Genomic DNA, 13173 nt, shown 5'->3' on the forward strand with positions numbered 1-13173 from the left:
TGTGGGGAGCGGGCCTAAGCCATCAGTCGGACATCCTTAGCACTGCCATGGAGGCAGGAGAGGCTCCCGCCACTGCCACTACACTTGCCAGCCATGAGCCCGGCTTCTGGCTGAGAGGTGCTCCCCCTATGGGAGCGCATTGACCACCAGGGGGCAGCTCCTGCATTGAGCGTCTGCCCCTGGTGGTCAGTGCACATCATGGGGACCGGTCGTTCAGCCGTTTGGTTGATTTCCATATTACCCTTTTATTATATAGGATTCTAGTTTATTCACTATGGAATGGTGTTGAGGCCCAAGGTTGATATAAGCAAGGCATAAAAATGTAAATCCTGGGATTTTTTTAAAAGGTCCTTGGCAAGTCTTACAATTTTATTTAGCAAACTTGAGAACTAAAACTCAAAGAGAATGTGGCACAGTTGGTTAATATTAGGCCTAGGGTAAGAAGTTTGGTTTCTTCTCCCTCTGAGTGTCTCTTTCATTGTACCAAGAGGTCACACAAGCTGGGGAAATAAAGGAAGAACAAAGGGGACCCAGGAAAAAGGAAAACAAGAGGTGTAGAGGGATGAGAGGGGCCACAGAATCATCATTATGGGGGTGATGCTAGGTTTCAATAAATGGAATCTGACACAGGCAAAGCATAAAAAAAAAAAAGGCAGGGTTGCAGTGTGGAAACATTTGGTCTTCCCATGTGACAAAGTGTATGGGCAGTTCCAATATCCGTTCAGCACCTTAGGTCTTTTCTTTTGTTTTGTCAACATCGATAGAGAGAGTCTCCTTTTTTGACTCCACCTACAGACCGGAGCTGGAGGGCCGTTAGAACCCATTCTATGGGCAGTTCCGGAGGGAGGTTCAGGAGGCCCAAAGGAGGTCTGGAATCACATTGGAAGTCTGGGTGGCCACCAGGGAGAGGAACCTTATGGGTCGGGGTCAGACATTCTGGGTTGCTCCTTACAGCATGCCTGGGAGGACGCCTCTGACAGAGGAATGTCCTGGGGCTCAGGACTCTCAGCTGTGGACCGGTAGCGGGGGCTCAGGAGTCCCCCTTCTTCAGGATTCCACTCCAGCCCAGGGTTCTCCCCTACACTCTGATTGAAGAAAGCCTTCAGTCTGTGGGGCTTCATCCTGTGGGCCACCACCATGGCCAGGCCCAGCAGCACACAAAGCAGTCCTGGGAATGAGGCAACAGGCGTCTTGTTTAGTAATGACAACACCCTCCCAAGGACATGGTCTCCTAAGTCAGCGGTTCTCAACCTGTGGGTCGCGGCCCCTTTGGCGGTCGAACGACCCTTTCACAGGGGTCGCCTAAGACCATCCTGCATATCAGATATTTACATTACGATTCATAACAGTAGCAACATTACAGTTATGAAGTAGCAACGAAAATAATTTTATGGTTGGGTCACAACGTGAGGAACTGTATTTAAAGGGCCAGAAGGTTGAGAACCACTGTCCTAAGAGCATCAGAACAACTCTAAAGGAGGCCTGGCGTCCTGGCTTCAAGGCAACTTGGGCTCAGAGAGGCAGTTGTGAGTTTTGGACTCTAAGCCAAATGCTTTCAATTACATCCCATGAGCTAGAGAGAGAATGAATATGAATCTGAAAACAGGAAACCCTGAGGAAGGGCAGGGCACAAGGAGGAGGCATAGGAAAGGGCATGAGGGACAGACACAGTGGGTGGGACAGGAGAGGACAATAAACTGCAGGACACGTAAAGGTTCTGTGAAACAGGGACAGAGAAGAATTCTAGGAATGGGGGACACAAAGAAAAATGTTTGGGGGAAGTGGGAGGGGATATGAGATTAGAAGATTTGGGAAAGAGTTGGAAAAAGAGATAGTTAGGGGATGAGGCACATGACAGAGAAAGAGAGAAGACACAGGGGAGTAGGCATATACAAAAAGAGAGGGAAAGTGGAACTGGGGAGAGAAAACCCAGAGATGAGGGATATAAGAGGGATGGGGCTTTAAAGAAGGGAAAGGCACCCTGGCCCCCAGACCCTCAACCGCCCGCCCCCTAACATAATGGTCCCTGATACTCCCTCCCTGCCCCTGAGCTCTCCAAATGCCTGCCTTCGGGGCTGAGCCTACCTGTGCTCAGCGTGATCCAGAAGGCAGGTCCACGGTGGAAGTGCAGCATAGCAGTGCCCATGCGCAGAGGACAGGGTGGGGTGAGTGGCGTGGCCATGGAGAAAAAGATCAGTCCCGACAGCTGGAAGATGCCCGTGGCAAGCAGCATGTGGCAACCATAGACCAGCACAGGCATGGACAGCATCACGTTGGCCAGCAGCCAGCAGAGGAATGCCACCCTGGAAAACCAGGACCCTGTGAAGGCTGGCCCAGGCACCTCTACCTGGAGGGCTCCAGGTGGAGGCTCAGGGACCCAAGGATAACCCAAAGATGTGAGGTAGGGATTTCTGCTTTGGGATTCCCAACTGAGTACTGTGGTGACTGGTGCCACCTTCCTCATAGGAATTGCAATATAAGGAGGGGGTTGGGGGTGGGGGAGAAGATGGCTAGAAACCCTGTTCCTGGGTCTAGAGCAGTAGGGCCTCCATCCCACCCTCACCACAGAAGGGCCGAGGTGTAGTGTCCCGCCAGGCGGTACTGGCCATGCAGGCCACATGGGCTGGTCAGGGTGAACTTCTCAGCCAGGTAGAGCACAGGGTCTGGCAGTCCCTTCTCCAGCGCTCTTGCATACGCCTCAGCATAGTTCTCCCCTAGACGCCAGGTGAACTCCTCGTTGTAATTGATAGTCTCATTCAGCTGCTGCACTGGGGTCCCTGGGAAATGGGGCAGCTGTGCTCAGCAGGGACCCAAGGGCCAGAGTGGGGCATTTGCCTGGGTAAGGGGCTCACCACAATGGGCAGAGGGACAGGAGCTGGTCTCAATGGAGAAAAGGCAGCTTCCAAGGCCTGGGAATTTCCCCTCCTACCATCCCCTTACCTTGTAGCTCTTTAGACCACACCAAACTAGAGCCCAAAGACACAGAACAGAGCCCCCTTTACCAGCAAGAGCCCTTCCTTACCTGTGAGTGTGATGTTGACTCCTCCCAGCCCAACATGGAGCCCAACATCAGCGCTGATCCACTGGGAACTGAAGGCCTTGTATGATGTGTTGGTGCTGACCTGGCCCACAGACCACTCAGAACTGAAATTCACAGCTGGGGTTGGGGAGTTGGACATAGGGGAACTCAGGGAGTTGCGGGCATTGCTGAGTTAGAGTCAGAGGGAGAGCCGCAAGGGGACCATGTCTGTTTTGCTCATATTTGTATATCCATTAACTAGCCTAGGGTCTGGCTCATGGTTGATTTGCCAATAATGTGTGAGATGAATCCTGGACTTCCCTTGGTCATGCTCCTCTTATCCCTCCTCCCCTTTCTCTTCCTGTTTAGAGAGAGCTACTCAAGCAGCTGGGGGAGGAAGACATTAATGTAATAAACCATGTTGGGCAAACACAGCTTCAACTTTGAGACTTCATCTCTCCTACTTGCCTAATTCTCAAAGCAAAGCAAGCAGGCCTCCCCCCATTTCCTCCCTCCAGTAACCAAAGGCCTTCTCCCCACAGACATTCATTTTGATCTGCTTTCCTCTGAATAAAAATGTTATGAAGGTTGGAGAGATGTGTCCAGCATGGTTTCCCAGGGCCTACACCCCTCTGAGCAGCGGTAAAAGTGGGGGGATATGGCCACAATGAGGGAGGCATGTGGGCAGGGTGTGGAAGACCACCCTGAAGCAGAGGCTGCCCTGAGGAAACAAGGAGACGCCAGACCAGCTGCTGAGGGAACCGGGAACCGGATGGGACGGAGGCACTGCCTGAGGCAGCTGTGTTTCACACTCACCCAGGATCACAGCCCCGATGAATAAGCTGGTCACCACCCGAAACAGCCAGAACAGCCTCTGAGCCATAACAGGGTGGGTGGGTTTAGGAAGGAGCACCCTCCTCCCAAGTCCACCCTTCCTCTTTCCAGGCTTGGGATTACTCGGTGGATGGAGATCCCAGTGCCTGGCAGGCACATAATAGGTGCTCGATAATCATCTGTTGAATCAGTGAGTGGGGGAGCTCTCTGCTGGGGTGGGGGTGGGGGTGGGGGGACTTAGGGGGTTGCTTTCTCAGGACTGAAGCCTGTTTCCTGAGTCTAGTTATAGTGAGAGAGTATGGCCCCCTCACCTCAAGGCCAAGGTCTCTCTGGGACCAGGGTCCCGAAGGCTGGGTTTGTTTCTTACCGTTTTGCCCCGAATGCCAGGCAGGATGATGATGAAAGTGAGCAGTGCAGTAAGAAAGATGGTGATGATGATGGCCAAGGTGGTGTCCATTGGGAAGGTTGGCTTGGGGCCAGCATAGAAGGGGAATGTGTGTCCAAAAGCAGCCATTCTGGTGGGGTTGTGCAGGGAAGGCAGATGCTGTACAACAAGGATAGATGTTTATTGAGTGCCCTGTGTGCCAGGCACTGTTCTTGGTGCTGGAGATACAGCTGAGAATAAACCAGATCAGGCCCCTCTTCTCTTGAGCTCACCAGACTCCACTGTTACTGCCATTCCACTCCCCATGTTCTGGCTGTGAACGAATGAGGGTCTTGGCAATCAGTCTCTGTGGTTCCATGTTCCCTTCCTAACCTCCAGGTCCCTAAATCAGTGCCGCCACCACCCTGGAGGCTTCTCTGCTTCCTTTGGCACTGTCTTAAGAGACACAATTCTTTTTTTTTTTTTTTATCTCCCTCAGGCCTCCAGACACATCACAGAACAAAAAAAGAGCTATATTTACTATCAAGTGAAAGCATAAGGGTAAAAGATAGTACAGATGACACAAATTTTGGTTTTCCTCCTCAGTCCCCAAAGGAACAAAGGTCAGACAGCTCTGCTAAGTATATGATCCAACTATATTATCAGAAGGCTGATTTCCAGACCTGGCACTGCCCACACTAGTCTGTCAGCTTTCTCAAGTGCCTGGCTCCAGCTCTGGCTACTCCAGAACAATTGAGCTGAATTGAGTTCACCTCAATAAGCGCTGAAGGAGCACCTGCCATCCACCAGGCATGGCGCCAGGGCCAGAGGCCAGATGTCCTTCTACCACACACATCATCAACCGCAGCCTTCCTCCTTGACTTAAATTCCCAGGCCTTATTTCCGCTCACACACTGGCTCAGCTCTTCTCTGCCTATTCCCTGATTTCAGAGCTAGATTTACTCTAATTTGTCCCTTTGCTGACAGATAGTGTGTTTTATTAAATCCAGACAAAATGGATTACAAGACACACTATTACTTCATGCGAAAGAAAGAAACTACAAATTAAACCATGACAGCCATTGTTGGTAAGATACACCTCAATTTCAGAGATGTCAAAATGTGAGAATAAAGTGTATTTTACAATCAATGATTCCAGCTCTACTCATTTCCCTGAGTGTGATCTACACTGGGATCTTGGTTTGCGCAAGAGGCTCCATGCTTTATACACTGACTAGAGGCCCAGTGCATGAAATTCGTGCATGGGGTGGGGGTGGGGTTCCTCAGCCCGGCCTGCACCCTCTCCAATGCGGGACCCCTCAGGGGATGTCCGACTACCTCTCGCAATCCGGGACCATTGGCTCTTAACTGCTCTCCTGCCTGCCTGCCTGATTGCCCCTAACCACCTCTGCCTGCCTGCCTGATCGTCCCTAACTGCTCCCCTGCTGGTCTGATCACCCCTAACTGCCTCTGCCTCACCCCGCACCCAGGACCCAGGCTTCCCTCCCTCTGGCTGGCCATAGGCACCCAGGACCTGGGACAGCTTCGCCCGGGCCAGCCACAACTGCAGGGGACCATGGGTGGGCCGCTTTGCCCGGGCTGCAGGCACTGGAGCTTGGGACCATGGGGTGGGCAGCTTGTCCCTCTCCCGGGCCGCAGGCACAGGCACTGGCGCCCGGGACTGCGGGGCAGGCGACTTGTCCCTCTCCTGGGCCACAGCCTGGCTGGTCCCCATTCCTCTCTTGTGAGCTCATTTGTGCCTGGCTGGTCACCCATTCCTCTCTCCTCAGTGTTGAGTGTCTGAGCCATTATGGCGTGATGGCATGAGGGCATGACAGTGTGAGGGTGTGATGACCATTTGCATATTAGCTCTTTATTATATAGGATGAGAGTGAAAGAACAAGCTTTGGAGTTAAGTAGTTCTATGTTTAATTTCCACCTCTGCCTCTTGCAAGTTACTTGACCTCTACAGAGAATTTTATTTAAAAACTAGAGGCCCAGTGCATGGATTTGTGCACTGGAGGGTCCCTTGGCCTGGCCTGCGCCCTCTCGCAATCTGAGACCCCTTGGGGGATGTTGGGCTGCCGGTTTCATCCCGATCCCTGCAGGCCAGGCCAAGGGACCCCACCAGTGCACAATTCCATGCATCAGGCCTCTAGTATGCATATAAGATCTTAGTTTAATCTCTTCCTGCCCTCCCACCTCCCCCCTTCCCTCTGAGATGAATCAGTCTGTTCAATGTTTCCATGCCTGTGCGTTGAGTATCTGCTCCCTGGTGGTCAGTGTGCATCATAACTACCTGTCAAATGGTGGAACAGTGGCATAGGCTTTTATATATATAGACTAGAGACCCAGTGTACAAAATTCGTGTACAAGTAGGGTCCCTAGGCCTGGCCGGCAATCAGGGCTGATCTGTGGGGCAACCAGCAGGGCGATCAGGGCCCCTGCTTGCACCCGCCTTGGCCTGGTGCCGCCTGCTCGCCGGCCCCTCCCCCTGCCACTGGTCCCTGTGCTGCTCTCATTGGGGCCCATCGGGGTCCATCGGGGCCAGCAGTGCCTCCACTGCTGCCTGCTGCCAGCACCGTGTCACCAATGCCCACCATCTTCTGTGCCACCCCCTGATGGTCAACGCACGTCTAACTCCTAGTCAGTCAAACTGGTCAGTGGAACTCCTGCCCGTGAGGACACTTTGCATATTAGCCTTTTATTATATAGGATGGAGATGATAATAATGTTTACATCATAGGGTCATTGTGAATATAAAATGAGACTGCGTATGTAAAGTGCTAAGAATAGTACCTGGAACAGAATATCAATACATGGAAGCTACCAGATTGGGAAGGCGATGACAATCTATTATTTCATTTATCTCCAATCCTTTTTGGAGAGAACTGGGCTGGAATCAGTTCTGGGTCTGGTTCCAGTTCTTCAACGAATAATGTAACATTAGGAAGGCAAATGACAACTTCCCCAGTCCTTCGTTTCTTTCTCTACAATTAGATATGATGATCTTGGAGTCCCTTCTAGTTCTAAATACTGTGATTCTCCTACAAAACATCATAGCTCCCAGACTTCCCCTTTCCTTCTGGGCTGGTTATTTTCTTAACTTGTCAGCTCTCCCATCCCAGAGGAAGGAGTATCTCTTTTTCTTCTGGGCTCTGAAACCTATCCAGCCTGCCTTCACCACCACCTTTCTCATAGCTTATGCTTCTCAAATCTCTATTTCTAAGTAGACCTCTTATCTGGGCTCCAAACACAACAGGGTCAATTACCCCATGGGCTTTTTCACTTGGATGTTCCATGGATGCCTCAAATTTAACAGGTCCCAAACTGAATTCACTGTCTCTATTTTGCTTTTCATTTTTTTATCTTTTTGGTCACCACTCCATTAATCAAATAAAGCAGAGACCTGGAATATCGTACTTCTTAAATATTTATTGAAACCATCCATGCATTTCCTTTCCCACTGCCTCTGCCCTAATTCAGCCTCATCCTGTCTTGCCTGGTGTCAGAACAATATTTCTAACAAGCAAATATAATTATTTCAATTTTTTGCTCTGGGGAAAATCTAATCTCACCATCACATAGAAAGTCCTTTGTAGTCTGGTCCCACCTACCCTTCCATCTCCATCTTTCACTCAGCCTAATCTCTAGCCACACTGAGCTATTGGTCTTTCTCGAAATCTGACATGCTCTTTCAAGCCTTCATGCCTTTGTACGTGCTATTTCCTCTGCTTGGAATGCTCTTACCTTCTTGGCAAACTCCTTTTCACTTTTCAAGTCTCAGCTTGTGTTAACCCCTCTGTGAAGGATGCTATCAGGTCTATGTGGATGTTCCTACATCTAATGTTCTGATTGCATTTTGAACACACCTCCGTCCATGATCCTAATAATCAATTTATAGTCTGTTTGAACATCTCCCTCCCTTCTAGCTTTGACTATCCTTATTCCATCTTTGCAACTCCTGAACATAGCATATACTAATCAGTCTGTGGATCAAATGAATGAATATTATGAACGGGTTCCTCCCTGTGCAGGCAGCATCTTCTATTTGGAACACAAGGGGGAGCTATATTCCCTCATTGTCATTCAACATTACTTTGCGTTCTCACCAATATAGGGCTAAGGACTGGGCAGGAAGGGATTTGACTAACCATGTCAATTTTTAATGATTTCACAAAATTTTCAGAAATTTTGGATTCTTCAAAGCACGAATGTTCATTTTAAATTGAATGGTTGGATTCTTCAAAGCACGAATGTTCATTTTAAATTGAATCTGAAACATACATTTGAACTCTAGCTCAACATGAGTAACAAAATTTTTGGATTAAATTATTTTGTAAAATATGTCATAGTGATATTTATTTTATTTTCAAAATATTTTAATTGATTTCAGAGAGGAAGGAAGAGGGAGAGAGAGATAGAAACATCAATGATGAGAGAGAATCATTGATCGACTGCCTCCTACATGCTCCTCACTGGGGATCAAGCCTGCAACCCGGACATGTGCCCTGACCAGGAATCGTGCCTTGACCAGTAATCGAACCGTGATCTCCTGGTTCATAGGTCTGATCGCTGAGCCACACGGGCTGGGCAGTGATATTTATTTTAAAGCAGATGTTTATTGGTCTAAGAATTTTAAATTTATGAAACCTAAAATGAAACCATTATAATTTTGATAGAAGGCTATATTTTTTAGGAAGTCTATAAAATGATTAGTTAGTAAGATAGGAAGATAAAGCAAGCTTGCTAATACATGTTACATTCTGTAACTTCAAAAACAAATATTTGCAATATAAGCAAATAATAGTGTAATGTATTTTGGTCAGGGTCACCTTATTCCTGCATTTATTTAAAAGGGAAGTTATACAATATGTTGCAAGAATGGCTCATCTCTATTAGTATGGTACAGCAAAGAAACACTACCAAAGGCTTTCTGTATCCTAAGCACAGAACATTGTTAACTTATTTCCAATTTTCCAAAATATTTATTAAAGATGACTAAATCAAAGAGATAATTGGTGAATGAAATTTGCCTTGATTAAGTTTTTTTTTGTTCAATTTAATAAATTAGGTCTTTCTTAACCACATTGCCTAGTTTTTTTCTTTGTTTTTTTTTTAAAATATATTTTTATTGATTTCAGAAAGGAAGGGAGAGGGAGAGAGAGATAGAAACATCAAAGATGAGAGAGAATCATTGATCGGCTGCCTCCTATATGCCCCACACTGGGGATCAAGCCCACAACCCAGGCATATGCCCTGACTGGGAATCGAACCATGACTTCCTGGTTCATAGGTCGACGCCCAACCACTGAGCCATGCTGACCAGGCAACATTGCCTAGTTTTTAAAGTTAATTTTTCATGCTCCTGTCTTAATTTGATTTTCATGATTTAGCTAACAGGCCTCTCCTGCATGAAGAGGTGGGACTAAAATGAAAAGTCCCCACATCCAGCAATCCTGCTTTTCCTATGAAGCTTATCATTTCCCTCAGGAACACCTTCCTCCCTGATTTGCCAAGAAGGGTCTGACAGTAGAATTTCTCCTCATCTGATAAAAATCTCATGTCAGTCTTCACTTGACCCACTTCTCCCTGAGCTCACCGCCATGATTGGGAAATAAACACAATGCATATTGTTATTAATAAACACTAGGAACAATCAGACATACACCTACAAGTTCATATAAACAGAAATACAGGCACAACAAGGAAGAAGTTCTCAGTAACAAACATCTAGACACTAAAGCCCTGCACCAGATGCCCCTGTAACAAAACTGGGGTACTTTTTCACTGGGGCAGGCCAATCCTCACACTTTGGGGTCCTCCTTTATTACCTGACCTGGAAAGATGTGCCCTTTCTGATGTCCCTTAAAATACTGAAGCATTTCTCATATTAAGTTGTATTCCGGACACATCCTTCCTGCCGTAGGATGAAAAGGGACTCCCATGTATGTGTGAGGGGCCAGCAAGAAATAGATCCAATCTTTAAGAAAACTGATCCTTGTACAAGCTACAGTCCCCAGCATCCAAAGTTCTCAGCCACTTTCTTACTGCTCTGTAGCCTCTCTTATAGCTTGACAGGAATTTCCTCCTGAAGTCTCCTGCCCACCTCCCCCATCTCTGGAACCCACAGAGTAAGGACTATTCATTCTCTCTACAAATGAGGAGTGGGTCACATGTCTGGAGTTGCCAAGAGCTCTAATGGGTGATACACAGCTACTATACTGTGATCGATGGATTATTTCTCTGGTTGGGGTTGACCCCATTAAAACTTTACAGCCCTGGCTGGCTAAGGAGACCCCGTCAGAAACTCCTGTCCCCGCCTCTCCTCTTTAAGAACGTGCGTGGGCATGTGTATGTGCGTTGTTGCACTAAAGGAAAAATTAAATGGAGAATCAGAACAAGATCTGAAAATTAGCCCGAGACAAGGATCTCCAGTAAGGGCTGAGGTAGTAAGGACCCAGGGGTACTGAATCATACAAACCGAACTATCCAGACTTTAGCTAAGCCAGGAGAAGGACTGGATGTCTGTAAGTCTTGCGACATTTATGGCCTTACAAGATTTTTCTTGCTTCCTCTTAGCTTCTTACCAAACTTTTTCTTTGAAAATCTGGTTTTGATCCGGTTGAACACAAGAAGTGCGCCCCTAGGGGCCCGGGCGAGGGCGGCACTTCAAGCCCCCCTCCAAAATGCACCGGGACTGCAGCCACATCCCCGCCACTCACATGGTACCAGGGTTCCCCACCTTCGCGTCTTCAAACAATGCGTGCGTGGCAGCTCGCGCCGCTGGCCTCCTCCTATGGAACTTCACCCGAGACGCTCTCCGCTCTCCGGGGTGGAATCAGAGGACCTGGTCCGGACGTTCTGTCAAGAAAGCGCGCGCCCTTTCTCTCCGCGGGGCTCCCTTCCATCCCCCACTTTTCTCATCACTTAAGGACCAGGCTCTGACCCGACAAACCGGGTCCCGGATGCTTCTCCACCTCCTATTTTAAACCACCCTCGACCTTCGCAGACTGCAGCCCAGGCTCCGCGGCGCTGCCCCACGCCAGCCCGGCACAGAGGAGGGGCCGTGCCCCTCCGCAGCCACCCCTCAGACTCCGCTCTCCTCCCCGCATGCTCAGCGCCCGGCAGCTCCAGCACAAACCTAGCGATGCAGTCCGGGGCGCGGGCGGCGTGAGACCTCCGCGATCTCACGGTGAACTGCTCGGGGGTGGCGGGGGTGGTTAGCACCGTCTCCAACAGGGTCTGAGGATGCGTGCCTTGCTGGGTCGCCTGGCCAGGTCTTCGGACCAAGGTCTTAGAGCCCAGAACCACAGGTGCGGAGAGGATTTAGGGAGCGCCTCTCCGCCCCCTGCACCCTTTCCGTCTTCCACTCCCAGCCTCAGCAGACCCGTGTGCAAGCGGACTTGCCCTTTTCGCTCCCCACGTGGCCACACCAGCTGAGCCCTAGCCACGGACGCGAACTTTCCCTCCACTTGGGTCCTGCGAGCACGTGGCGTCTCACCTTGCGAGCCCGGGTGTCCACCGGGCACCTCGGCGGGTCCCCAGTGCGCCGGCTTCTACCCCGCCCCATTTCGCCCCGCCCAGCCATAGATCTGGGGTGCGCCGTCTCCTCTTCACCCGCGCCCCCCCCCCAGCCCCGCCCGTCCTGGCCCAGAACTAGAGAGGGAGCTGGACGAGAGCGGGCGTCCGGGGCCCAACTTCGAGCCAGGCGGGAGCGAAGCCGCAGTCCCTGAAGGGGGGACCCCCGCAACCGCAGGTCAGATGCCGGAGGGCTGCCCTGGGCCTGCAGATCTGGCGCTGGGAGAAGGGGGGCGGGGAAGGGGGAAGCGGAGGGAGCTCCAGCGGCAGAGTGTGCCCCAGCTCCGCCACATTTTTGAGGGAAGGGAAATTCAGCCAGACCCTCCCGCGCCTCCGTTCTTAGCCTGAGGCTGCAGTGGGTCCCGTTAGGGCCTATCCTCCATCTGCCAAGGTTTTGGGAGACTAGATGCTTTGGGGTCTGGGAATGTTGGGTGACCTGGTTTGCTTGGGCGTCGGGGGATCTCCCTGAGCTCTTCCTGGCAGCAGCACATCATGCCGGGAGGGAACTGGGGACTTTTAGAGACCAGGCTTTCCTCTTCAGTCCTCACTTGGGACCAAGTTGGACTCCCTAGCAGTGGTCGGCAAACTCATTAGTCAGCAGAGCCAAATATCAACAGCACAACGACTGAAATTTCTTTTGAGAGCCAAATTTTTTAAACTTTAACTATATAGGTAGGTACATTGTTATTAGCTTAATTAGGGTACTCCTAAGGCTTAGGAAGAGCCACACTCAAGGGGCCAAAGAGCCACATGTGGCTCGCGAGCCCCAGTTTGCCAACCACAGCTTAGGGCCTTGACTCCTCTTTCCCCACCCCAGTCACTGCTGTAGGACTTCGTGGCTGGAAAAGTTGCCATGTGGGTCAAGAAGGAGGCAGGCCTGTATTCGCTTCCTGGTTCTGCCGCTGCCTGGGGCTTTACAGCCCTTTCCTGAGGTTGTGCCTTCCTTTGAAGGTTGGTAAAAAGTTAGGGAACAAATGTGCTGTGTAAATCCCTGTGGCTACCCACCCACAGGAGTGCTTCTTACGTGTCCACCTTCTCCTTCAGGTTGTTCCCACAGCCTGGCCTGCAGGCTCGCCGCATGCTTTTAGGGACTGAGTGGTACATTGGTGTCCGGACGAAGGATCCAGAAGTCAGAGTGGGAGGGGAAGGAGGCAGGACATTCTAGATCAGGGAAGGACCACTGTGGGCACTTCAGCATGTCCAGCCTTATGGCTTCAACCATCCAGAGCCCTGCTCGTTCTTCACAAACTATCAAAGGCTGGTGTCTGGACAGTCTCTGGGATGGAGTGGGTAGAACACTAAACTTTTGAATTATGACAGGGCCTCCATTTTTTTCATTTCTTTCTTAATTTTTTTTTTATTTTTACTGATTTCA

At 50.0% G+C, this 13173-nt stretch overlaps 2 protein-coding genes across 13 annotated transcripts in view; one reads left to right on the plus strand and one right to left on the minus strand.

The window, feature by feature from the left end:
• Nucleotides 1–335: 335 nt before the first annotated feature.
• On the minus strand, nucleotides 336–11774 carry DUOXA1 (dual oxidase maturation factor 1). Of its 12 annotated transcripts, XM_014447652.2 has the most exons (10): nucleotides 11722–11774; nucleotides 11362–11513; nucleotides 10943–11081; nucleotides 4511–4551; nucleotides 4221–4397; nucleotides 3836–3893; nucleotides 3023–3144; nucleotides 2564–2777; nucleotides 2086–2303; nucleotides 336–1168 (listed from the first exon to the last, which is right to left on the minus strand). In XM_014447652.2, the coding sequence occupies exons 4-10, from the start codon at nucleotides 4542–4544 to the stop codon at nucleotides 915–917; spliced, it is 1077 nt and encodes a 358-aa protein (XP_014303138.1). In that variant the 5' UTR covers nucleotides 4545–4551; nucleotides 10943–11081; nucleotides 11362–11513; nucleotides 11722–11774; the 3' UTR covers nucleotides 336–914. The 12 variants fall into 12 exon arrangements, with proteins under 12 accessions (XP_014303138.1, XP_014303137.1, XP_014303136.1 ...); XM_014447651.2 differs by having other exon boundaries at nucleotides 10963–11081; nucleotides 11362–11769; XM_014447650.2 differs by having other exon boundaries at nucleotides 11362–11769.
• An 85-nt stretch (nucleotides 11775–11859) lies between these two features.
• DUOX1 (dual oxidase 1) overlaps nucleotides 11860–13173 on the plus strand; it is a 37905-nt gene continuing 36591 nt past the window's right edge. Inside the window, 1 exon segment of the mRNA XM_023746538.1 lies at nucleotides 11860–11976. The gene's annotated coding sequence lies outside the window, so the exon portion shown is untranslated.

Source organism: Myotis lucifugus, unplaced genomic scaffold (assembly GCF_000147115.1).
Source record: "Myotis lucifugus unplaced genomic scaffold, Myoluc2.0 scaffold_692, whole genome shotgun sequence".
Classification (NCBI taxonomy): Eukaryota; Metazoa; Chordata; class Mammalia; order Chiroptera; family Vespertilionidae; genus Myotis; species Myotis lucifugus.

Bases quoted from the DNA above. Each gene is read 5' to 3' on its own strand.
- DUOXA1 (XM_014447652.2), bottom strand. From the start codon at position 4,544: ATGGGGAGTGGAATGGCAGTAACAGTGGAGTCTG. The intron at 3,894-4,220 runs GTAAGAAACAAA...GTTATGGCTCAG, and splicing joins CTGGCATTCGGGGCAAAACG to AGGCTGTTCTGGCTGTTTCG. The intron at 2,304-2,563 runs GTGAGGGTGGGA...CTGGTTTTCCAG, and splicing joins TACACCTCGGCCCTTCTGTG to GGTGGCATTCCTCTGCTGGC.